Source organism: Ovis aries, chromosome 5 (assembly GCF_016772045.2).
Source record: "Ovis aries strain OAR_USU_Benz2616 breed Rambouillet chromosome 5, ARS-UI_Ramb_v3.0, whole genome shotgun sequence".
NCBI classification, from domain to species: domain Eukaryota; kingdom Metazoa; phylum Chordata; class Mammalia; order Artiodactyla; family Bovidae; genus Ovis; species Ovis aries.
Genome location: NC_056058.1, coordinates 17159240 through 17182516, shown reverse-complemented (window position 1 = coordinate 17182516; position 23277 = coordinate 17159240). Strand labels below are relative to the sequence as shown.

General features: G+C 51.8%; 1 protein-coding gene across 1 annotated transcript; it reads left to right on the top strand.

Annotated features, from left to right (window-relative positions):
- Positions 1-6807: 6807 nt before the first annotated feature.
- FEM1A (fem-1 homolog A) lies at positions 6808-10419 on the top strand. Its single transcript, XM_012178060.3, has one exon. It carries the CDS (start codon positions 6936-6938, stop codon positions 8895-8897), a length of 1962 nt encoding a protein of 653 aa, XP_012033450.2. The 5' UTR covers positions 6808-6935; the 3' UTR covers positions 8898-10419.
- Positions 10420-23277: the final 12858 nt, after the last annotated feature.

Below are 23277 nucleotides of genomic sequence, written 5' to 3'. Positions count from 1 at the left end.
CGTGGTCATGCCAAAAAATTAAAAAATGAAACAGATAAGCAACAAAGACCTACTGTATAGCACAGAGAACTGAAAAAAAAAGAAAGAAAGACAAGGAGAAAAAAAGAAGAAATCCCAGTGCCACTTCTGCTTTCTTTTAGAGGTCAAGGCAGGCATGTGTCCACCTACATTAAAGGGGAGCAGACACTGACCTCACCTCTCGATGGGAGAAGGGTCAGTGACTGTGGGGGTCACATTTCAGAAATGCCACAAACACCTACTGAAGTAGCAAGGAAGGAGGAGGGGGAAGGAGTGGGGCTTCAGGAAAAATCAGCCCTCCAACACCTTGACCTTGGACTTCCAGCCTCCGGAAGGTGATACAATAAACAACCTGTTGCTTAAGGCGCCCACTCTGTCTTAGTCAGTTTGGGCTGATAAAATACCACAGACCCCTATTATAAACAATGGAAATCTATTTTTCACGGGAAAACTGTGAAGTCCAAAATCAGGGTGTCAGCACAGTCCAGTGAGGGCTCCCTTCCTGGGTCTTCTCGCTGTCTCCTCATTGGGCAAAGGGGGAAGAGCAGTCTCTATGACCCCTTTATAAGGGAAAGAATCCCACTAGGGTGCTTCCCTGGTGACTCAGTGGTATAAAACCGCCTACCAATGCAGGAGTCGAGGCTTCAGTCTCTGGGACGGGAAGATCCCCTGGAGAAGGGGATGGGAACCCACTCCAGTATTCTTGCCTGGGAAATCCCATGGACAGAGGAGCCTGGTGGGCTTCAGTCTATGGGGTCTCAAAGAATCAGACATGACTGAGCGAATAAACAACAAAATCCCATTAGGGAGGGTTCCACCCTCACGACCTCATTACCTCCCAGAGACCCCACCTCCTAATACTATCACCTTTGGGGGCTAGCATATGAATTTGGGGATGGACGGAGGCACAAAACTCAGCCCGTAACACATGCCTATAAATGAACACAGTTATTTAATTTCATACCAGCCTCTCCCTCCTTGAACCAGATTCCGGAGAGAAGGGGAGTTTGTCTATTTTTCTCCCAGTTGTGTCTCAGCTCCTAAAACAATGCCAAACCGACTGGTAACCTCATGAAATATTTATGGGATTGAATGAGGACGCCTCATCTTTGGCATTGCTATCTTGGGGGTCTCTCATATTATTTTCCCTCTGTTCCTGAACGTTTGGAATATTCTCTCATTAGAAAGATTTTAAAGCACCCTATGATGAAAGCCCCCCAGCTGGGGTTTGGCCAGCCCCAGAGGTCCCCAAGGCTTCCTTGCTTCTCCGCGCAGGTGGCCCGGCCGTGGGCCCGCATCTGCTGCCGCGATTAGGCTGAGCGGGAGGGCAAGCGCGCAGCTGCGGGCGCCCCGCGGTGCGCACCTGGCGGGCCGCCCGGGATGTGCCCGTGCATGGGGGCCCGGACGTTTGCAGCCGCCCAGGCCTGGCGCGGGGACAGGCGCTGGGAGAACAGGCTCCCCAGATGCATAGGGGTGAGAGAAGGGGCCGCCACCTGGGTGGGCCACCGTCGTTGCCAAATAGCGGCCCCCATCATACCTCCCTCCCTGGAAGCCTGCTGGGCGGCAGAAATAGTGGAGTTGGACAAACAGCTCGGTTGGGTTCTCTGCCACGTGCTATGGATGACCAGGAACGAACTTTTTGGCCAACCCCAATGTATCAGAAATAGGAGGCAGATCCTGCCAGAGGCAGGAAACATTAGCAAGGGTGGTTGTTGTTTGGCCCTTACGTTGTGCCCTTTGCCACCCCATGGACTGTATGTAGCTGACCAGGTCCTTCTTGTCCATTGCATTTCGCAAGCAAGAATACTGGGAGTTGCCATTTCCTTCTCCAGGGGATCTTCCCTTCCCAGGGATCGAACGGGAGTTCCTGCATTGGCAGTCAGATTCTTTACCCCTGAGCCACCTGAGAAGCCCTAGGCAGGGTGCAGGTGTGGTTAACATGGGTTTCCTGGAGTGGCCTCTTTATTTACTGCTACTCATATTTATTGAGCGCCTACTGTGTGCTGCCAGAAACCGGGACACAGCAGTGAACCCGAACAGCCAACCTCCCTGGCTTGTCTGGGCTGGCACGGTAAGCAGGCAGACTGATACACGCCATAAACACGCAAATGACATAGGAACTTAGGTAGCAAGCTGAAACATGCTGTGGGAAACAAAATAGAGTGAGGTGGGACTTCCCGGGCCGTCCAGCGGTTGAGACTCTGCGCTTTCAGTGCCGGGCAGGGGGTTGGGGAGGTGGGCACTGGTTCCATTTCTGGTCGGGGAACTAAGATCCCACATAGGGGCCAGAAAATAATAAAACAGAGCCAGGTTGGGGGCCCTGGGAGGAAGGTTGCTGAGAATGTAGATGCTCCTATCAATGGTTTTGAGCTACCCAGTGGAGTCATAGAGATGAAAACTGGAAAGAGGTGGGCAGGCCCACACCACTGTGTGGTATTTCTGCTATGTAGATTCAGAGCATAAGTCACCTTGAAAGATGGACAACAGCAATCCTTAGTGAACAATCAGGAGGTGATGAGTTTTTGAGTGTCACCTTTGTTTTTTACTGGGCTTCCCTTGTGGTTCAGCTGGTAAAGAATCTGCCTGCAACTCCGGAGACCTGGGTTCAATCCCTGGGTTGGGAAGATCCCCTGGAGAAGGGAGAGGCCACCCACTCCAGGATTCTGGCCTGGGGTTGCAGAGTTGGATGCAATTGAGCAACTTGCACCTTCACTTTTTTTTTTCTTTTTTAAAGTCACTTTTATTTTTATATGATTTGTTAAGTGTTAAATCTCTGTGTTTTAATGTTCAATACTGGGTTTAATCTCTGGTTGTCAAAAACCTTGACAATTTAACAGTTAGCTCTTTTTTCTTTTTTTGGCTGTACCGGGTCTTAGTTAGGGCATGCAGGATCTTTGTTGCTGCATGTGGGATGTAGTTCCCTGAGCAGGGATCAAACCTGGGCCCCCTGTATTGGGAGCGCAGAGTCTTAGCCACTGGATTACCAGCAAGTCCTCGGGGCACTTAGAAAGGGATAAAGGGACTGGAGCTCTCTTTCTTTCTCTCTCCTCTACGTGAGGACACTGTGAGAAGGTGTCTACAAGCCAGGAAGAGAGTCTTTACCAGAAACCTAATCAGGCTGGCATCCTAACCTTCAACTTCTAGCCTCCAAACTGTAAGAAAATACATGTTCGTTCTTTAAGCCACTGTGATGGTTAATTGTATGTGTCGATTGTTTGTGTGTGTGTGTGGGGGGGGGGGGTTGGTTTTTTTTTGGCAGCACTACACAGCATTCAGAACGTCCCCAGCCGGGGACTAAACCCATGCCCCACTGCAGTAGAAGTTAACCACTGGAGCACCAGGGAAGTCCGTACGTGTCAACTTGACTGGGCTAAGAGATGCCTCGGGAGCAGGTAAAATATTTCTGGGTGTGTTTGTGAGGGTTTTTCTGGAAGAGGTTAGTTAGCACTTGATTCACCCAATCCAAGGAGGGCAGGAATAGAACGAGGAAGTGGAGGAAGGGTTAATTCTCTTCCTTCTTGAGCTGGGACATCCATATTTCCTGCCCTCAGACATCAGAGCTCCTGGGTTTCAGGGCTTCAGACTCAGTCTGAGTTACACCATCAGCTTTGCTAGTTCTCCAGCTTACAGATGGAAGATCACAGAACTTCTCAGACTCCATAGCCACATGAGTTCAGGGGCTATATTAGTCAGGAATCTCCAGAGAAACTGGAGAAGGAAAGTTCCCAGGGGCCCTGCAGGGCCCTCCCCAAATACAAAGCCCCTTTATGTCCCCTGCCTCTTGTCTGTAGAAGAGCTGAAGTCTCCTGGGCCTCCCTGAGTCACAAAAGAGCAGGCTCAGGCAGTCACAGAGTAGGATATTAGAGGCACAGTCTCAGTGTCCAATGAAAGAATGAGATTAACACTATTGCTCATAATAATCTACATCTTTGTGGGATTAGAATAATTATAGCTTGCTCTGCCCACATATGTAAGCAGGCAACTAAAACTGTTGGCAAATATATGCTACAGACCTGTGTCAACATCTTCCTCTCTGAAAACACAGCACTCTATGTCAGCATGAAGAAGTCACAGGAGATGGACCTCTGCCCCTAATCTCACAGAAGTGGAATGATGTCTGACAAGTGGGGATCTGTAAGCATCTCATTTGCCTCTTTCCTGTTTATCTATTTCTGTTCCCCTTAAACCTTAATCATAAAAATTAGATCACTGGGTAGCATTCCTGACTTGCTTTACAGAATGTATACAATTCCCTTGCTTAACCTGTTGATTCCTTTCCTGGATTAAAAGGTGTTAAGAATGAAGGATTAAAGAATGACTGGCTCTCTACTCCCAGCTTCCCCATAGCAAATCTGCAGGCGGACCATGCAGGCAAGACAGCATCCAAAGAAAGATCAGGAGGGACTTCCCTGGTGGTGCAGTGGTTAGACTCCACATTGCCAAAGCGGGAGGTGCTGATTCAATCCCCGGTCTGGAAACTAAGATCTCAGACACAGGCAGTGTGGCCAAAGGGTTTGGAAAAAAGGACTACATTTTTTTTTTTAATTAAAAAAAAGGAAGATCAGGAGAAGTCAGTGGTCTGCACACAGTGGAAAAAGGATGAAGAATCTTAGCTTCTTCCATAATGATTAACTGAGACTCCTCTCTTTTTCCCTTTAAAAATAGTCATGGCTGAGCAGAATCTGCAGAGTTGGGCTCTAGACATAAGTTAACCTTTTTCCCAAACTGCTGGCTTTTCCAAATACACCATCTTTTCTTTCTACTGACACTTGCCACTAGATTATTGGCTTTTGACTGATCAGCAGCCAAATCCTGAGTTTGGTAATGTAATGTGTGTATATGTGTTTGTGTGTAGATATAAATATGGATATAATATATATATAGCCTATTGGGTTCCGTTTCTCTGGAAAAGTGGAAGTCACTTAGTCGTGTCCAACTCTCTACAACCGATAGACTGCAGCCCACCAGGCTCCTCTGTCCATGGAATTCTCCAGGCAAGAATACTGGAGTGGGCTGCCATTTCCTTCTCCAGTTTCTCTGGAGATTCCTAACTAATATAGCTACCCAGCCTGTGGTATTTATCACAGCACGCTGAATTGATCAAAACATAGTGTTTCACTAAGATTCAGGGATCAGAATGCCAATGGTGCCAGGGAGGACACCCACTAAGCCTTAGGTCAAGGAATCATCCAGGAAGACCTGAAGTCTCAGCTGAGTCCCGAAGAAGGCCTACGGGGTAGCCAAGTGAAGAAGGTATGGAACAGTATTCCAAGCAGAGAGAACAGCACACACAAAAGTTGGGAGATGTAGAGAACAGCATGCATTCCTTGAACATTCCTGAACATAGCGGTGTTGGAGAAGACTCTTGAGAGTCCTTTGGACTGCCAGGAGATCCAACCAGTCCATCCTAAAGGAGATCAGTCCTGGGTGTTCATTGGAAGGACTGATGCTAAAGCTGAAACTCCAGTACTTTGGCGACCTGATGCAAAGAGTTGACTCATTGGAAAAGACTCTGATGCCGGGAGGGATTGGGGGCAGGAAGAGAAGGGGACGACAGAGGATGAGATAGCTGGATGGCATCACTGACTCAATGGACTTGAGTTTGAGTGAACTCCGGGAGTTGGTGATGGACAGGGAGGCCTGGCATGCTGCCATTCATGGGGTCTCAAAGAGTCCGGACAGACTGAGCGACTCAACTGAACTGAACAGAACATTGCAACTTCCTCATTTTTCCCATTATCCTCAATAACCCTGGGGCAGGCAGCCGCAAAATGGAAGTCAGACAGTGCTGGAGGTAAGGGTCTGTCTTTTGAGTGTGGGGTTCGGTCTTCACAGGGGTGTCCACGTGAGCAGTCATCTGGGACCCCTCACTCAGAAGGGCCTGACGGTTTGTTTAATGCCCTGCTGTCTTTGTTGGAAAAATTTTAATCACTTTTGGACAAGGGGCTCTACATTTTCCATTTGCACTGGGCCTTGCAAATTATCACCGAGTCAATGTACACGAGTTTGAGCAAACTCCAGGAGACAGTGAGGGACAGAGAAGCTGCTGGCGTGCTGCAGTCCATGGGGTCGCAAAGAGTTGGACACGATTGAGCGACCGGACAACAACATTGAGGGTGCTGAGGAATGAATGAAGGAAAACTAAACTTTTAATAGGGTATTAATGAGTAAGTAAATAAATATATAAGTGTGTGAATGAACGAACAAATGAATGAGAAATGAAGAAGAGCGCAGGACACGGACCCTTAGGGCCACCTGTACTTTCTGCTCTCCAAATGTACGCACTCCGACTCACTTTCCTGCCTCTCCTGAGCGCCCCCTGCCAGTGAGAGGTTTGGCCTCGCGAAGCCCAAATCAGACCACTCGCCTGGCTTCGCCTTCGTTCTCGCTTCTGGTTGGCTCCAAGTCGCTCGCCCTGCCTTTTATGGAATGTAGTCTTCTGACTGGAGTCAGCGTTTCCTGTCAGCTCAGGCACTGACAGCCACCGGAAGTACGTAACCAAACTTCCCTGGGTCCCAGAAGTCATTGCGATAGCGTTGGATGACGGGAGTCGTCGTCCTCAAGCAGCCAGTTTCCGTCACAATTGGCTGGGATTGGAACTGCTATTCCCTCCATGCATCGTGCTCCCACTTCGCCGCGGCTGGCCCGAAGCATTCTGGGAGTTGTAGTTTTACCACGTTACAGTTCTTCTTCTGTCCCACGGGGTGTGCCCGCTCAGAGAACTACATTTCCCTGCATATTTCCATACGTCAACGGAAACAGGCCGCGGCAGCCATTTTGTTCCGCCCCAGAAACACCTAAGATGGCGGTGGGGGAGACGGTGAAGGTTGCCGCCTGCCCCCCAGGGCGCTAGTCCGCCGTCTCTCGGTCCCCTCGTCCCCCGGCGGCCGGCCCATGGCCTGGCGGAGGCCCAGATCATGGACCTCCACACCGCCGTGTACAATGCCGCCCGCGACGGCAAGCTGCAGCTCCTTCAGAAGCTGCTCAGCGGCCGGAGCCGGGAGGAGCTGGAAGAGCTGACGGGCGAGGTGGCCAGCGGGGGTACGCCGCTGCTCATCGCCGCCCGTTACGGCCACCTGGACGTAGTCGAGTACCTGGTGGACCGGTGCGGCGCGAGTGTGGAGGCGGGCGGCTCGGTGCACTTTGATGGCGAGATCATCGAGGGCGCGCCGCCGCTGTGGGCCGCCTCGGCCGCCGGCCACTTGGACGTGGTGCGGAGCCTGCTGCGCCGCGGGGCCTCGGTGAACCGCACCACGCGTACCAACTCGACGCCCCTGCGCGCCGCCTGCTTCGACGGGCACCTGGAGGTGGTGCGCTATTTGGTGGGCGAGCACCAGGCGGACCTGGAGGTGGCCAACCGGCACGGGCACACGTGCCTCATGATCTCCTGTTACAAGGGCCACCGCGAGATCGCCCGCTACCTGCTGGAGCAGGGCGCCCAGGTGAACCGGCGCAGCGCCAAGGGCAACACAGCTCTGCACGACTGCGCCGAGTCTGGCAGCCTGGAGATTCTGCAGCTGCTGCTCGGCTGCAACGCCCGCATGGAGCGTGATGGCTACGGCATGACACCGTTGCTGGCGGCCAGCGTGACGGGCCACACCAACATCGTGGAGTACCTCATCCAGGAGCAGCCTGCTGGGGACGAGCAGGCGCAGCCCGGGCTGGCCAGGGCGCAGCCCCAGGGCGCCCACTCGTCCCCCGAGGAGCCCGCGACCGGTGAATCTTACGAGAGCTGCTGCCCCACCAGCAGGGAAGCCGCCGTGGAAGCCTTGGAGCTGCTGGGAGCCACCTACGTGGATAAGAAGCGGGATCTGCTCGGGGCCCTGAAACACTGGAGACGGGCGATGGAGCTGCGGCACCAGGGGGGCGAGTATCTACCTAAACCGGAGCCCCCGCAGCTGGTCCTGGCCTATGACTACTCGAGGGAGGTGAACACCACCGAGGAACTGGAGGCGCTCATTACCGACCCGGATGAGATGCGCATGCAGGCCCTGCTGATCCGAGAGCGCATCCTAGGTCCTTCCCACCCGGACACGTCCTACTACATCCGCTACCGGGGCGCGGTGTACGCCGACTCGGGCAACTTCGAGCGCTGCATCCGCCTATGGAAGTATGCCCTGGACATGCAGCAAAACAACCTGGAGCCTCTGAGTCCCATGACGGCCAGCAGTTTCCTGTCCTTCGCCGAACTCTTCTCCTATGTGCTCCAGGACCGCTCGGCCAAGGGCAGCCTAGGCACGCCCATCGGCTTCGCAGACCTCATGGGGGTGCTGTGCAAAGGGGTGCGGGAAGTGGAGCGGGCCCTGCAGCTGCCCAAGGAGCCCGGGGACTCGGCACAGTTTACCAAGGCCCTGGCCATCATCCTCCACCTGCTCTACCTGCTGGAGAAGGTGGAGTGCACGCCCGACCAGGAGCACCTGAAACACCAGACCGTCTACCGGCTGCTCAAGTGCGCCCCCCGCGGCAAGAACGGCTTCACCCCTCTGCACATGGCCGTGGACGCAGAGACCACCAACGTGGGCCGCTACCCGGTGGGCAGGTTCCCCTCCCTGCAGGTGGTCAAGGTGTTGCTAGACTGCGGGGCCGACCCAGACAGCCGGGACTTCGACAACAACACCCCACTGCACATCGCAGCGCAGAACAACTGCCCGGGCATCATGAACGCCCTGATTGAGGCGGGGGCCCACATGGACGCCACCAACGCCTTCAAGAAGACGGCCTACGAGCTGCTGGACGAAAAGCTTCTGGCCAAGAGCACCATCCAGCCCTTCAACTACGTGACCCTGCAGTGCCTTGCGGCCCGCGCCCTGGATAAGAACAAGATCCCCTACAAGGGCTTCATCCCTGAGGAGCTGGAGGCCTTCATCGAGCTGCACTGACCGCACTGACCACAGTGGGAGAGGCGAACCCCAGGAGGGCGGGGCCCGCACCGGTCCCGCCCTCTCTCTGGGAGCACTTCCGGTGGCTAGAAACCTGGGAGAGCGGCAAAGGGGAGGGGCTCTCCCGCCTCCATGGCCCCCTCCCCTCCGCAGGGAGTGGGGATAGGAGTGAGCGAGCTGTCGGTGCTAGAAGCCTTCTGGGTGACCCGCTCGGAGAATGGACTTTATTGCAGGAGCCTGTGCACCCATCCTTGGCCGGGAGAAGACGCTCACACGCCCCGTTTGCCTGGGTTAAGGAGGGTCTTGCCTTCTGACTCAGAGGCGGATGAGTTGAAGCCATTGCCGTCCTCCCCCACGTAGAAACGCAGGAAGAAGCTGAGAGTTGGTCCGGCCTCCGGATAGACCTAGACCCCCCCAGTGCAGGGTTAGGACGGCGGCCCCGAGGGGAAGGTGGGAGACCTGCCTTTTCTAGCACGTTCGCACCTGCTCCCTCCACCCTGCAGTGGGTAAGGGTCTCCACCCGGGGAGGGGGCAGCCTGCCCTTTGCGTAGCTTTCGTGGTTTGGTGTTCTGTTTATTTACTCAGCGGGCAGGTTACAGGTGTGATGCAGGAGTCCTGAAGTTTTGCTGCCATATCCTTTTTTTTTCTTTTTCTAAAATTTTTGGTTTGTCAGACTCGCTAAGTTAATTTCATGCAGCAAGGGTTTTGTCGTGCCCGAGGTGGCCCAGCCGGCAGAGGTGAGCTTTATTGTGTTAAGGAAGGGAGGTGCCAGCCCCACGTATCCGTCCCCGGAGCGAAGGTGACAGTATGTTTCTTTCTGATAGTTCACTCAGCCTTTCTTAGGGGCCAGGCTGCTTCTCACCCAGCAAAACCTAGCATGGTCAGTTTGGGCTTTGGTTTTCACAATTTATGAGTTAAAAACCACAGGCCGCTTCCACGTCACAAGTCACGCCCGAGGGCACAGGTGCGTGGCTGGCATCCTGAGTGGCTGTGTCCAGTTTTTAGCTGCTTGGAGACCTGGATGCAGGTGACCCTGAGGCAACGCCAGGTACACTGTTGACCCATTGTGTCAGCTAGGTAGACAGTGGGTGTCGAGACGGGTTGCCAATTAAGGTGGAAGGAAATCTCGGCCTCCCGTCACTGGAGGCTCCTGGGAAAGGGGAATTGTTAGTTCTCCTGCCAGAGAATCCTCCCCAGTGGGATTCTCAGGGCCTATACTCCATGGCCCTGGCCGCCAACAGGAGAGTGTTCCCGGCCTGTCGGGAGAGCGGAAGGGGACTGGAGCCGGTGCCCCTCCCGCAGCCTTGTCGAGGGGCAGCTACACTGATAGAAGCCTTCCGCAGGCACAGTGGGACCCCGGGTGCCCCGCCCCCACCAAGGGAACCAGGTCTCTTTGGATTTGCAGTGTTAGTTAGGACGTTCTTTATTTCCAAGACCAGGTTTTGCCTTCCATCGAGGCGGGAACCGCCCTCACTGTCCCCCCTGAAGCCCGGAATAAAGAGAGGAGGAGTGTCAACTGCAAGTGCGGTGCTGTTGCTCACCCTTGTGTTCAGGGGAGACTGCGGCGGGGCGGGGTGAGGGGCGCTGAAGGGAGTGCGTGGGGGCGTGGGAGGAGGGTTCTGCACGGCTCCCATCCCAGTTTATGTCCTGGGGCTTAGTGTCAGAGTCAGGAAAATGTATTCCTGAAGAAAAAACATAAAACCACTGGCTTAGTCGTCAGCTCTGCTGTGCAGGAGGGTTGCCTCAGAGGAGAGCATGGCATGATTTGACCTTCTGGAAGGTCTAAGGGAACAGGAAGACCCCCAACTCAGCCCTGCTCCCCTGAGACCCTGATGGAGCCTATGAACCCGCTGGCCCAAGAGGTCTGTGCATGAACTTGGGTTTCCCAGAGGAAAGTCCCACCCTTTCCTTTTGTCCTGCCATGTTGTTAAATTCTGAATTTCTCTGCACTGGCATGGTCGGTCAACTCCTCACCCACAGCAGCGTCCTGGGAGTCCGACGTTGACTGTTTCCCCAGGGCCTGCCCTGCACCAGGCCGGGTTCAAGCCCCCGTAGAGGAGAGGATTGACCCAGCCATACCTGAGGCAGGCATCTCCCCACATCCTCACCTGAGACAACAGGGAGACTGTGCCTCGGGGCCGTCTCATGTCCAGTGGTGAAATGGGCTGGAGGGTTCTCTAGCTCCTGGTTTCGCGGGGACCCAACGACCCTTAGCAGCCCACACCCACTCAGCAGCCGTGTGAGTACATGGCGGTCACCCCGGAGGAGTGGGTGTCGAGTCAGTGGGTGCTCAGCAGCCTCTCAGGAGACACCTGCCCTGGCAGCAGTTACTGAACCCCAGCTGGATGGCAGGCCCCGTTCTGTGGTGTGACAGGACTCACCAAAGAGGGGAACCCCTGCGGGCCAAATGCTTGCTTGCTTTAAAAGCTCACGCCTGAGAATTGTGACTTAAGCCCGAGACTCTCCAGAGAAAGCCATCGTAAAGCTCAGGCAGATTTGCAGCGTGGGTGGACCCAGCAGCTCAGAATTAGGAAAGACGCGGTTCCTCCCGGGTCCTGACATGGTGGCCAGCAGAAGGCCACGTGACAGCCAGCGTCGCGGCGTTCCCTGGGACTGGACGAGCCGCAGCAGCCCCGGCACGGGTCGTGCTGACAGTCGGTTATTGTTTAGCCACCAGGTCGTGTCCGACTCTTCTGATCCCCTGGACTGTAGCCCACCAGGCTCCTCGAGAACATATGAGTGGGTTGCCATTTCCTTCTCCAGGGGATCTTCCAGATCCAGCAATCAAATCTGCATTCCCTGCGTTGGCAGGTGGATTCTTTACCACTGAGCCACCTGGGAAGCCCAGGTCAATTATTACGTGCAAATTATCAGTGATGAGACAAGCTCAGAGAGGCCAAGTGGTCTGCCCCAGGTCACACAGCCAGGCCGGTGACCCGCCTCGCTGGTAGGTGCAGCAGACCAAGGCTCAGAGGGAGGAGGGTTTGCCTGAGCTCACCGGGGGCCAAGGCTGAAACCCAAGGTTGAGGGTGTTGAAAGTGTGCAGCCCACACCAGGGGGAGCCTCTGCCCCTCTCAGTGTCACCCCTGCCCCACTTCTGGCCTCCACACAGCTGGAGTCAGCCTGAAGTTCTGCTCACTGACTCATCTCTTCAGTTAATGCCTGCCTTAGCTCTTACGGAACCCTGGGAGTGTCTGTGCTGGTCCCCACTGAGTGACGCCTGTGGTGAGTGAAAGAACCAATGCCTGTCGCCTCTGGAGATTCCAGTCCCCCTCTAACAACTGGAGAGCAGCCCCTGATGGCTCTGCCACACATGGAACCTGCTGCTCCCACGGGATTCCAGGACTGTCATCTGAGCAGTGTTTACAGGGAGCAGAGCGTCCCAGCCCGAGGTTAAAGATAGCACAGCTCAGGGGTTCACATCACAGGCCCAAAAGGAGATGACAGGCCAGCCCCCAGGATGGTGGCACTCGGCTGGCACCGCAGGGTGCTGACCCCGTGTCCCTACAGAACGGTTAGGGGGTGTGGAGTCCTTCGGGAGATTCAGTTAGGACTGGGTAAAGGGGGGTTGGGGGGGGACCCACCCAGTGGTTGCCACAACAAGTGTTAAGCAAGACCCAGCCCGTCCTGGGGGCAGGGGGGGATCTGGGGGAGGGAGTGTTCCCTCCTCTGGCCTGAGCATCTGTGTTTGTAGTAGGTTGCAAAAGAGACAGTGACCCTCCACAGTGGACAGGACATTTGAGATCCTCCAGTGCAGCCATCTCCCCCTGACTTGAGTCCTGATGTCTTCTATTAAAAGCCTGTCAAGCAATGTTCTTGATCGAATGTCACCTCCTCCATGAAACCCTCCCAGATCATCATCAATAATGTGGCCCCAGACAACCTCTACCCCATCCTCCTGTGTACTTGCCTCGTAATCCTTAAAACGTTAACCCTGTCACCTTTTTCTTTGTTTCCTTGTTTATTCATCACATCCCTTCCTTAGAATGGCAGCTACTCAAGTTCATCCCATGCTGCATCCATAGCACCTAGAAGAAGGCCTAACTCAGTAGTTCATTAAGCATTTGTTGAATGAATAAATGAGCTCACATGGTTCATTCAAAAAAAAGAACAAGGAGCTCTGTGCGGCTGAATCAGAGTGAGTGAAGAGATTGGACTTCGTTGGTGGTCCACTGTTTAATACTCTGAGCTTCTACTGCAAGGGATGCGGGTCTAAACCATTACTGGGGAACTAAGATCCCACAAGCTGTGCCGTGTGGCCGAAAAAAAAAGGGGGAGTGCAGGAGGAGCTGGTGGACACAGACAGATGGTGTAGGGCTTTAAGGCCCTAAAGAACAGAGTAATACTTACCCTCAGGGCTGTGGGGAACCGAAGCAGAATTTCACACCAAGGAGAGACATGGCCTGGTTTAAGCCTTGAGATCACTGGCTGCAGCTGGAAGAACAGGTTGGAGGGAGGCGGTGGGATGCAGAGAGATGAACATACTTCAGATCTTTGGAGGAGGGCTGGCAGGACTCGATGAATTGGTTTGGGGAAGAAGAGTCTGAGGTGACTCCTGAGCTTCTTGGCCAGAATCAATAAGTGGATGGATGGTGGGCCCGTTTAATGGGGCAGGGACAAATGGAGCAGGGTTGCTGACTCAGGGTGACTCCAGGGCCTGATGGGAGCTCCCCCGGAGCGGCCTCGTAAACCACTGTTTAGTCAGTACCTAGGAAAATGCCTGGCAGGTAGTGGGAGTTCAGTCACTATGTGTTGACTAAAAGGCTTCTACCCCTGGGGAAGGCATGTGAGTGAGCTGGTGGGTTGGCAGCTCCAGTCAAAGAAAAAATCACCAAGGAAACTAGAGAATTCTTTGAGCGTTTTGTTGTTGTTGCTGAGTTGCTCAGTCGTGTCTGACTCTTGCGACGCCATGGACTAGAACCTGCTAGACCCCTCATGCAGCACAAGGCATGCTCATGTGTGCAGTGCAGCTCGAGCAGTGCTTAGAGGGCAGTGTGTAGCCTTAAGTGCTTGCGCTAGAAGACCAGAAAAGCAGAATCCGCACACTATGGCCCCCGGGCCCAATCCAGCCTCATTTTCACAAATCAAGTGTTACTGGCACAGCCGCATTCCTGTGCTCACACCTTCCCTGTGGCCACGCTCACGCTGCAGTGGCAGAACTGAGAAGTTATGCCAGAGACCCATCTGGCCCCCAAAGCATAAAATATTTACTTAATATTAATACATTAATAATTAATAGAATGTTTAGCCCTTTATAGACAAAAGCATGCCAATGCCTGATCTAAAATCTCACCTTACAAAGCCAGAAAATTCAGTGCGAACTAAATCCAAAAAATACAGAGTGGAAATCAACAAAATAGAAATGGGCAAATGATAGAGTAAAAACCAATGAAAGCAAAGCTGGTTCTTTAGAAAGTTTAATAAAATGGAATGAAACACAGAAGCTTCTCTGGTGGTCCAGTGGTTAAGACCGTGCTTCTAATGCAGGGGATGTGGGTTCAATCCCTGGTCAGGGAGCTAAGATCTCGTATGCCTTGAGGTCAAAAACACAAAACATAAAGCAGAAGCAATATTGTAACAAATAAAGACTTTAAAATTGGCCCACATAAAAAAATATTGAATGAAACAGATGGGCTGGTAGGGTGGGGTTCTAGATTCTGCCCTGGGGTTACCACCTTGCAATCAATCCTCCGATTTTGTCCAGTTTCCTCACTCAGAATGAACATGTTCACTGGGCAGTGTGGTGTGGTGCTTTAGGACACAGGCCATATTACCTTGGGAATGGCACTTCCTTTCCCTGAGCCTCAGTTTCCTCATCTGTGAAATGGGGTTGGTGGTAGCAGCTGCCTACCAGCATTGCAGAGCAGTGGCTTCAGTCACCCAGTTGTGTCCAACTCTTTGCAACACCGGGGATTGTAGCCCACCAGGCTCTTCTGCCCAGGCAACAATACTGGAGTGGGCATGAAGAATTAAATGAGTTTGTCCAAGAAACCCTGGCACACAGTGAAGTGCTCAGCGAAGCTGTCATAGGTGCCTACTGCCCGCACACTCCTTTATACATAACAATACACAGATGACCTGTAAAAAAAGTTAAGTAGTTATGCATTTATTTGAATGTGTTTGGGGGAACAAAGTATGGCTAGGCCCTCTATTTCCAATATGTGAATTCATAGATGTTAATACTGAAAAGTTCAAAATAAAGACGAGTTCATATTTTTTTACAATCTTTTTCTGAGATAAAACCTTACCATTTTATTTATTTATTTTAAAAATCTTAAGATGACTCTTTTAAGGGTTTGGGGTGTTTTTTTTTTTTTGCTTTTATATATTTTTTAAAATTTATTTTTGGCTGCACCACGAGGCATGTGGGATCTTAGTTTCCCCACCAAGGATCAATCCGGCCTCCCCTGCATTGGAAATGTGGAGGCTTAACCACTGGACCAACAGGGAAGTCCCAAGTTTTATCGCTTTAAATGTACAGTTAGTGGCTTTAGTGTAATCTTAAGGATGCCACCATCATCCCTATCTAATTCCAGGAAGAAAAAAAAAAGTTGCTTTTTAAATCTGTTTAAAGAAAAATATTAAACGACTCAAGGAATAGAAATTAAGTGAGAGGGCAGATGGCCAGTAGCAATGCTGGGGATGGTAGACAGGTAAGCAAAGTCTGTGAATCCCCAGGAGGCTTTGAGAAGGCATGATGGCCCAGATTGAGAGAAGGGGCCTCTAAGAACCTCCAGGGATGCGAATATGTACAGCACCCGCTGAGGGGTCTGGGGGAACCCCAGGGAGCCTCGGGGAAAAATAAGAGATGGGACCAGGGCCCTCTGAGAGATCAGGCCGTTCCTTTTCACAGGAAGAGGACCATTTTTTTAAAAAACTTCCTTTGGAAATTGGAAACCCTGGGCGCCTTCCAGGGCTATAAAAAGGCGATGTGTCCACTGACCAGGTTAAAAATAAAAGATCCCCACCCAGGGGCATTTGGGGTTGGGAGGAGACACTGTGTAGAGAAGGCAGAGTAGGTCTTGCTGTGTGACCTAAGGCAGGTGTCTGCCCTCTCTGGCCTCTGGTCCCCAATAGCATTACACGATTTCCAAATATCCAGTGAATGGGCATATTTATACAGCTGCTGATCTTATTTACAGAGGTTGTTAACAGGGAGAGTGGCCTTTGGCACGGCCTGGAAGCTGGCACTCTCTGGCGGTTCTGACTCCCTCCCTGCCTGGTTTCTCTTAGGAAGAAGCCCTTTCCCAGCCTCCAGGAAGGAGGAGAGGCAGGAGCTGTTGTTCAAGGGTGCCCCCTAGTGTCAGTGAATGCTCATCGCAGCATCTTGTTAGTCACTAAGTCCTGTCCGACTCTTTGCGACCCCATGGACTGCAGCGTGCCAGGGTTCCCTGTCCTTCCCTGCCTCCTGGAGTTTGCTCAAACTCATGTCCATTGAGTCAGTGACTCTGGATCCCCACAAATAAAGGAACCATCCTGTTCTCCCCTCTGCCCCCCCACTGCTGGACACAGTTATGTACCTGGTTGGACCACACTGGCTCTGCCCTACCCTTCCCAAGCGCCATGCTCCTTCCCACCACAAGGCCTTATGCTGGGCTGTGCCCCTTACCTAGAACACCCTTTCTCCCTGGAATGAGCCCCTCCAGGAAGCCTCCCACAGCTACTCATCCCTGTTTCCCCCTCCACCATGTCCCATCACACCCAGGGACCCTCTTGGTTGTAACCACTTGGTCTAATATCTATCTCCCCCACAGATGTGTGCACAGAAACAGGGTCTGCTTTAATCCACAGTGTGTCTGAAACAGCCCCTGACATACCTAAGTGCCAACAGACACTGCTCAGTAAATGAATGACTGGAACACTCACTGGCGGGAAAGAAGGGAATGCAGTATAAAGAGTCTGTTTTGCACAGCAAGGGAAACCACAAACAAAAGGAAAAGAAGACAGCCTAAGCCCACCAGGAAATATCTGCAGATGATGCGACTGACAAGGGCTTCATTTCCAAAACATACAAACAGTTATACAACTCAATAACAAAAACAACCCAATCTAAACATGGGCAGAAGACCTAGACAGACATTTCTCCCAGGAAGACATACAGATGGACAATAGGCACATAAGAAGATGGTCAATATCACTGATTATAAGGAAATGAAGATCAAAAACTAAAATAGGGTACCACCTCACACTGGTCAGAATGGCCATCATAAAAAATGCTCTCCAAATGCTGGAGAGGACGTGGAGAAAAGAGAACACTCTTATACCTTTGGCGGGGATGTGCAATTGGTGCAGCCACTATGGAGAACAGTATGGAGGTTCCTCAAAAAAAAAAAAATAGAACAACCTACAACTCCACGGGTGGGCATATATATGAAGAAAGCTCTAATTCGAAAAGATACATGCACCCGTATGTTCACAGCAGCACTATTTACAATAGCAATCTGAGTAGCCGTCAACAGATAAATGGACAAAGAAGAAGCAGTACACGTATACAACGGGAGACTACTCAGCCATAAAAAAGAACGAAATAATGCCATTTGCAACAACCTGGATGGCCCTAGAGAGGAGGATCCTAATAAGTGAAATAAATCAGAGGTAAATGTCATATCATTTCTATATGGATTCTAAAATATAAGTGAACTTATCTACAAAACAGCGACAGACACACAGACACAGAAAACAAATTTATGATTACCAAAGGGGAAAGGGGGTGGGGAGGAATGGATCAGGAGTTTTGGGATTAGCAGGTGCAAACTACTATATATAAAGTAGAGAAACAAAGATCTACTGCGTAGCACAGGGAACTGTATTCAGTCTTCAGAACAGAAAATAACATGAAAATATATACACATGTATAACTGAATCACCTTGCTGTAAACCAGAAAAAGAGATTGTTTTAAAGATAAACACAGACTTAAACAGTAATTCAAATTCAGGCAGACCTCAGAGGCACTGTAAGTTTGGGTCCAGACCATGGCAATAAAGTGAATATCGTAATAAACCAAGTCACACAAATGCTGAGGTTTCCCAGTGCACGCGTGTGTGTGTGCGCTCAGTCATTCAGTCGTGTCCGACTCTGCAACCCCGTGGACCAGGCTGCTCTGTCCACGGGATTTCCCAGGCAAGAATACTGGGGTGGGTTGCCATTCCCTTCTCCAGTTCCCAGCGTATGTAAGTTGTATTTACACTAAGACTGTATTCCATTAAATGTGCAGGACTTCCCTGGTGGTCCAGTGGTGAAGAGTCTGCCTGCCAGTGGAGACACAAGTTCCATCCCTGGTCCAGGAAGATCCCACAGATGCCTCAGAAGCGACTAAGCCCGTGCTTCACAACTATCAGAGCTTGTGGCCGGGATCTGCAACTACTGAACCCACCGGCTGCAATCGCTGAAGCCCGAGTGCCCCTAGAGCCTGTTCTCTGCAACAAGGGAAGGCACTGCCATGAGACGCCTGCGCGCTGCTACGAAGAATAATCCCTGCTCACCACAATGAAGACCCAGCAAGCCAAAAGTAAACATAAATAAAAACAAAAGTCTGCAGCAGTTCTCTGGGTTAGCGTAGCCGCCTTCCTGAACGATCTGAGCCAGATTTTCCGGAGGACTTGTGGCAGCTACTATGCCGGCACTCACTCCTTCCCCTTGCGCTGTTCTGTTATGAAGGTGGCCTCTTTCCTTCAACCTCATGAACCCCCTTCTGCGGCCCTTACACTTTTCTCCTGTAGTCTCCTCACCTCCCTCCGCCGTCACAGAACTGAAGAGGGCTAGGGCCGGGCTCTGGATGAGGCTTTGGCTTACAGGAATGAATGCCGTGGCTGCTTTGATCTCCTACCCCGACCACAAAAACTTTCTCGCTGTCAGCAGTGAGGCTATTTCTTTCTGTTATCATTCGTGCATTCACTGGGATAGCACTTGATTTCCTTCAAAGCCTTTTCCTTTCTTTGCACTCACAACTTGGCTAATTATTTGTAGCAAGAGGCCCAGCAGCCGGCCGCTCTCTGCTTTTGACATGCCTTCCTTATGAAGCTTCATCTCTAGCTTCTGATTTACAGAGATGTGTAATTCTTCCTTTCCCTAGAACATGTAGAGGCCACTGAGGGGTTGTTAACTGACCTAATTTCAATATTCTTGTGTCTCAGGGGATAAGGGGGCCCAAGGAGAGGGGGAGAGAGGGGGAATCAGCTAGCGGGTGGGGCAATGAGAACACCCACACCCGCACAGTGGGGACTTCCCTGGCAGTCCAGTGATGAAGACTTTGCCTTCCAGTGCAGGGACTGTAGGTTTGATCCCTGGTCAGGCAGTCTAAAAAATAAAACATAAGACAGAAGTGATATTGTAATAAATTCAATAAAGATTTTAAAAATGATCCACATCAAAAAAAATTTTTTTAACACATACATATTTATTAAGTTCACAGTCTTCTATGGCATCCCCTAAATTACAATAGTCAAAGAGACTGATCGCAGCTCATCATGACAAATACAGTCATGATGAAAAAGTCTGAAATTTTGTGTGGATTACCAAAACGTGACACCGAGACACAAAGGGAGCAGAGGCTGTTGGGAAAATGGTGCTGATCGACTTGCTTGTTGCGGAGTTGCCACAGACCTTCAATTTGTTTTTTAAAAAAATGCAATATTTGTGGACAGCAATAAAGTGAAACAGGATACAACCAGGTTTGTTTGTTCACTTATTGACAGCCTACTGTGTGCCAGGTACAGTGAAGTCAGACAAACGTTGTGTCCTCCAAAAGAAGACCAATAACAATGTGTGTGACGACTAGGTAACTTCTATTTGTCCCAAAGTGCTAAGAGTTATGGAAAAAGAAGGCAGAGTCAGGGGGGTTGGTGGGTGCCACTGAAAATGAATTTTAAATGGGGGGACCTCATAGAAGCCTCTACTGAGAGAGTGACATTTGAGCAAAGATATGGAGAAGGTGAGAGAAGGAGCTATTTCAGAGTGTGAAGAAAGGACCCTGGGCAGTGAGCAGAGCATGTGCAAAGGCCCTGGGGCAGGACTGTGCCTAGCGTGTTAGAGGAACTGCAAGGAAGTCTGTATGGCTGGAGTCAAGTGGGCGAGCGGGAGACAGGGAGGAGTGGAGGGCACGGAGGGAACGCACAGGTCGTGCAGGTAGGGCTTGGAGGTTTATCCCCAGGGAGGTGAGACCCCGGAGGGCCAAGGGCAGAGGAGGGGCAGGGCCTGCCCTCTTGTGGATGCTTCAGGGAGGACAGACTGTGGCAGTGAGCCTGGGAGTCTAGGAACCAGGCTGCAGGTCCAAGTGGGAGCAGAAGTGGGTGGGCTCTGGACAGTTTTTTGAAAGCAGAAGCTGAAACCTTAACTGACAGGTCAGTCGAGGGTGCCTGCCATCTTCTAGCTGAGCAACTCCCAGGACAGAGCTTCCATCCACAAAGAAGAGACATGGGGGGAACAGGTTAAGGAGGCTGGTCAGACACAGCGTGGCTATGCTGAGTGTGAGACGCCCCCCACCATGAACCCCCAGAACCTGGAGACTTCGGGGCTTCTGGAGCCTGGAGCTCAGGGGAGGTCTGAGCTGGAGATGGGGCTGAGTACATAGATGAGGCCACTGAGGAGGGGAGAGACCCCAGGGGGTCCAGAAGAGTGGGGAGGGATGGCGTGGGGCATGAAGGGGGGAGAGAATATGGGCCCTGAAGCCATGTGAGGACGGAGGTCTTGGAGGCCAACAGGCACGTAGACACTTCAGACAAGGGGAGGAGGACAGAGAAGTGATTGCTGGACTGAACAGCTCAGTACTAATGACCTAGACCAGGGCAGTTTCTGCAGCCTTGGGAGGAAGGAGGGCTGATTCTGGAGCAAGCACTTCAGGAAAGACCCCACCCTGGGCCCCCTTTCTAGAAGGCCCTCTATTTGCATGGGCAGAGGAGAGGGGGAGGAGGTGGCTACACAGCCTCCAGAAACTTCCTTCTTCTGACTCCACTAGACTTTCATTTTCCCAAGCGAGGGCCTGTCTGGCCTGGTTATGGGTCAGGGTAACCAGCATCACGACCTCTGGCAAAGGCCCAGGACAGAGCCAGACCTGAACAGGAAGCAGATGCTTCTAGAAGAAACAAGACACTGGTTGCTTCATCACGGGCTGTCTGCAGACCTCCACACCAGCACCCTGGTGGACATCTCTGCCCAGGCATGTGTTTGTCCATTACCTCACCTAAGGGGAGAGCCTCGACACTCCACAGCCATCACTGGGTGGGAATGGTGCAACCAGAAAATAAAAAATAAAAGTATGATTTCTTCTATTTTTATTCCACCCTGCAATGGATGGCTTGATCAACCCCGAGGCACCCCACTGCTCTAGCTATCCAGCTTCCAAGAGTGCTTCTCATACTGGTTATGAAGGGGCTTTGAGGGGGGAGAATACTATGCAGCCATGAAAAAGAGTAAGACCAAGCAAACAGCACTAGCCCATGCTCCTGACAGTAGGGGCGGCCTAAGAATGCATGCTCTTGCTCTGCCGAGTGAAAGAAGTCAGACACCACAGACCATATACTGTGTGATACCATTGATACGAAACGTCCAGAGACAGACAGCAGATTCATGGTTGCCAGGGGCTGAGGAGGGCCCTGCCAAGTGACTGCTACTGGGGATGTGGCTTCTTTAAGAAGTGATGAGAACATTCTGGAATTGGTAATGACTTTGCAATATATTGATTATACTAAAAACCACTGAAGTGTACACTGAAAAATAAGATAACTCTCATAGGAAATAAATTCAAGCTTTAGATTTTTAAAAAGGGAAAAAAATTGGAAAAACTTCCCCTTTTGCTTTTTTTTCGGGGGGCGGCTGTACTGGGTCTTTGCTCCTGCAGAAGAGCTTTTTCTAGCTATGGCTAGCAGGCCTGTTCTCGAGTTGCAGCACTCAGGTTTCTGATTGCAGTGACTTCTCTTGTTTCCAAGCACAGGCTCTAAAGCACTCGGGCTCAGTAGTTGTGGCTGGTCGTAGTTGTGGCTCTACAGCATACGGAATCTTCCCGGACCAGGGATCAAACCAGTGTCTCCTGCACTGCAAGGTGGATTCTTAACTGCTGGACCACCAGGCAAGCCCCTCCTCTGTTTTCCCTTCAGGGCTGTTTGGCCTAGAGGAAGCACCCCCAGGCCCATGGAGCCATGCGAGGTGGGCTGGTCTCTGAGCCGGAGGTCGCCACCAGGGGGCGCTGGAGCAGCAGGAATCGTGGCCTCCTGTGAAGTTGACCGTTCCTACAGGGTCTCTCCTCCAGGCCTTTGCCAGTGCTGTGCCCAACCCCAGGGACACTTTTGCCCACCAGTGGTTCATTCTGACATAAGCCTCTGGTGTCAGCTGACTTCCTCCTTCCAGAAGGTCCTCTTAATCCCCCCCTAGGCTGGTCAAGGATCCCCTTTGAGCCCCCTACACTTTGTCACAGTCCTGACCACCCTGTAACTCTGTCTCTGAAACTGCTCCATGACCCCTGGGAGGACAGCACAGAGGTGTCTCAGGTCACCTAAGGGGGTGACCACTCAGTCAGCCCTGTGTCCAAGGGCCTGCACATTGTAGCAGCTCAATAAATGTCGGTTGGCTAAATGGATGGAAGAACCCACATCCTCTCCACTTACTGCCCAGTAAGCTCCATGGGGGCAGGGACCAGGCCTGTGACCACAGTGCTCAGCAGGATCTGCCCACAGTACGTGCTCACCAACTGTCAGTCAAAAGGATTCACTTTACTGAACAGTTACTGTGTGCCATGGTCTGCGGTGGGTTCTGAAAATGCTGCAGTGACCAAGACAGATCAGCCCCAAGCTCCCTCAGGGTGGGCAGGCTGTAGTGGAGAAGCCAGAAATTAGCAAGTAATGAAGTGAACAGGAATAGTTCAAAGAATTTTTTGAAATCAAGGCCATAAATTCACAAGCTGCTAAAATCCAGTAGAGAGACACCTGGCTCCTTATCCTGCCCCCAAAGACTGCTTGTGAGCTGTATGACCTTAGATAAATGACGCCACCCCTCCTGACCTCAGTTTCCTCATCTGTAAACTGGGAACACTGTTTCTAGTTCCCATGGCCATTGAGAGAATGAAGTGAGTGCAGGCCTGCAAGCTCGGTCACTCAGTCATGTCCAATTCTTTGCCACCCCATGGACCTAGCCTGCCAGTTTCCTCTGTCCATGGAATTTTCCAGGTAAGAAGACTGGAGCAGGTTGCCATTTCCTCCTCTAGGGGATCTTCCCGACCCAGAGATCAAACTCATGTCTCCTGCATTGGCAGGCAGATTCTACACCACTGAGCCACCTGGGGTGCCATCCACTACGTGAAGCCCTCAGCTCAGGGCTTTCAAAACGATCATCTTTTAAATACATTTGGGTTGATGCAGTGATGTACCTACCAGAGTTCCAGACCGAAGC

Excerpts from the sequence above, each read along its gene's own strand:
- FEM1A (XM_012178060.3), top strand. The coding sequence starts at position 6,936 with ATGGACCTCCACACCGCCGTGTACAATGCCGCCCGCGACGGCAAGCTG.